The sequence below is a fragment of the Octopus sinensis genome, unplaced genomic scaffold (assembly GCF_006345805.1).
Source record: "Octopus sinensis unplaced genomic scaffold, ASM634580v1 Contig18953, whole genome shotgun sequence".
Classification (NCBI taxonomy): Eukaryota; Metazoa; Mollusca; class Cephalopoda; order Octopoda; family Octopodidae; genus Octopus; species Octopus sinensis.
Genome location: NW_021836131.1, coordinates 288,241 through 290,328, shown reverse-complemented (window position 1 = coordinate 290,328; position 2,088 = coordinate 288,241). Strand labels below are relative to the sequence as shown.

The 2,088-nt window shown below is 30.0% G+C and overlaps 1 protein-coding gene across 1 annotated transcript; it reads right to left on the bottom strand.

Annotated features, from left to right (window-relative positions):
* Positions 1-391: 391 nt before the first annotated feature.
* Positions 392-1,822, bottom strand: LOC115231885 (dual specificity protein kinase splA-like). Its single transcript, XM_029801794.2, has 4 exons — positions 1,585-1,822; positions 1,435-1,503; positions 1,159-1,239; positions 392-1,128 (listed from the first exon to the last, which is right to left on the bottom strand). Exons 1-4 carry the CDS (start codon positions 1,820-1,822, stop codon positions 392-394), a joined length of 1,125 nt encoding a protein of 374 aa, XP_029657654.2.
* Positions 1,823-2,088: the final 266 nt, after the last annotated feature.

Sequence of the window (2,088 nt, the reverse complement as noted above, 5' to 3'; positions counted from 1 at the left end):
AACAGACTGCATTATTCCTGGTACGGGTTTAATGTCATTTTTTGGGTTTTTATCTTCAGGAGAAACATGACGAAGTGCTTTCCCAGATCTTATTTCGCTCAGTAAATCTAATAAATGTAACTAAAATAAACACTACTGGCTGGTTTGGCATTGTCTTTGTGTTCTTTAGCTGGGGTGAATTCCGTGTTCTTTAATTTTGGACTACCACTTCGAATTTGAAAAAGAAGATTGCCTTTATAAAATTATGTTGTTAAAAATACTTCTATCAGGTAAATTATTATCTTTTTTTGATGGAATATTTAAGGCAGTTGGAGGTGTTGGTACATGTATCTTTTCTGATACTTTATCTTCAATTGAATCCAACTTGAAAATATCATAACCAATGAAACCTCTATTTTTCTTTTTTGGTCGGCTTTAGTAACTTCATTTCTTTTTGATCAGAGGGTGTTGCTTTTGTAGGCCACATAATTGACTCTGGTGATAAATTTGAACCATGAGTTTGCTTATATGAGCTCATTTTAGAAGGCATATTTTTATTAACATTTCCTCCCCTTGATTCAATATCAGAGGAAATGAAATTTGATGAAGAATCATTGTTTATTTTTTGATTTAATGGCGAAAAATTTGATGGGGGTAGAAAATTTGGAACATCAAAACAACCACTTAATCGGGGAATTGATGAAGTTGGCGATTTTACATCAGAGGACAAATCCAACTTTGAAGATGGTATATTTCTTTGTGGTTTAGGCTGTTCATTCGAAGGAGGAACTGAAAATGTAGATTTTGGAAGTGTATCTGGAGGAGGTCGTGAAAATGATTTTTTTGGAAGATTATCTATAGAGGGTCGTGAAAAAGTTGATTTCGGGAATTGGTCTGTAAAAATGTTTGGCAGTGGCGGGTTTAGAGAAGTATTGGGAGCATGTGAAAAAACTTGTTTTGGAATTTCAATGTTTTCGACTTTTGAACGAGCAATAAATGGATTTGTGATTATTTGAGATGACGATGGCAAGGGTTTTTGTGATAAATTATTTGATATATCCAATTGTTCAGATCTAAAAAATTTATCGGGAACAAACGGAGGAGGCATAAAATTTGGTTGCATGTTCGAATGAATATTAAATTGTGAATCTGAATTGATGTTTCAAACAGACTTCATACCTGACAATGAACTCTTATTTAATGGCGTATTTGATGACATGTCATTAATCGATTCAAAATCGACAGGAATAGACATTTCAGCTAAAAATAATATATTATTCATTACTTTTAACGTCATTATCGCCAATCTTATTAAAACAATATTTTGAGCCATTATCTAAAATTAATGATTTCATAGATTTACATACCAAAATTCATGCCATATTTTAATGTCAAGTCAGCTTCCCCTGTGTGTCTAATAGTATAAAAATTCTAATTGAAATTACATTGGGTTACGCGGTTCTCCGATTACTATATCGTCAACATTAACTAAATTCTGGCTTTCTTTTTTCTTTGATTTAGAACCTAAGAAGTAGAAAAATTATTTATTACTTTTTTTAGTTTTTTTGGGAGCAGTATTTTTTATTTCATTTAGGTTTCCTTTACAATTAGAAATAGAAGAAATGAGCGATTGTACGATTTTTGGGTCTTTTAGTTGATCATCAGTATATCCTATCTCACTGAATTTATTTTTAGCTTTTTCATCAAGTACAATCCCCTTTAAAATAAATAAAGCTACAATTTGACTTACAGATTCTCCATAGTGTAAAACAACATGAGGATCCTTCGGTTCAGAAATCAGACAATTGCCATAATCAAAATCATCTAGAATTCTTTTAAACATTATTACTTGTATCTTTTTTTCCAAAGAATGAAATTTTACGACTTTTATTTTTTAAATCTGATGTTTTAAATATGTTAATTAAACCTTTTTAAATTTTTCAATTACAGATTTGCTTTTTCTTGTGGTAGATTCAGCTAAAAATAAGTAAATGAAATACACAAACGAGAACTTGTTGAGTCGATATTGTAAAATCCTTTTTCTAAAAATTAAATTATGAAATAAAATGATAGTGTAATGTATAATATTGAATCATAGAAATATTAAAA

Excerpts from the sequence above, each read along its gene's own strand:
- LOC115231885 (XM_029801794.2), bottom strand. The coding sequence starts at position 1,822 with ATGTTTAAAAGAATTCTAGATGATTTTGATTATGGCAATTGTCTGATT. Across the intron at positions 1,504-1,584 it reads CATTTCTTCTATTTCTAATT|GTTCTAAATCAAAGAAAAAA; the intron begins GTAAAGGAAACC and ends TCTACTTCTTAG. Across the intron at positions 1,240-1,434 it reads TATAGTAATCGGAGAACCGC|CTGAAATGTCTATTCCTGTC; the intron begins GTAACCCAATGT and ends TATTATTTTTAG.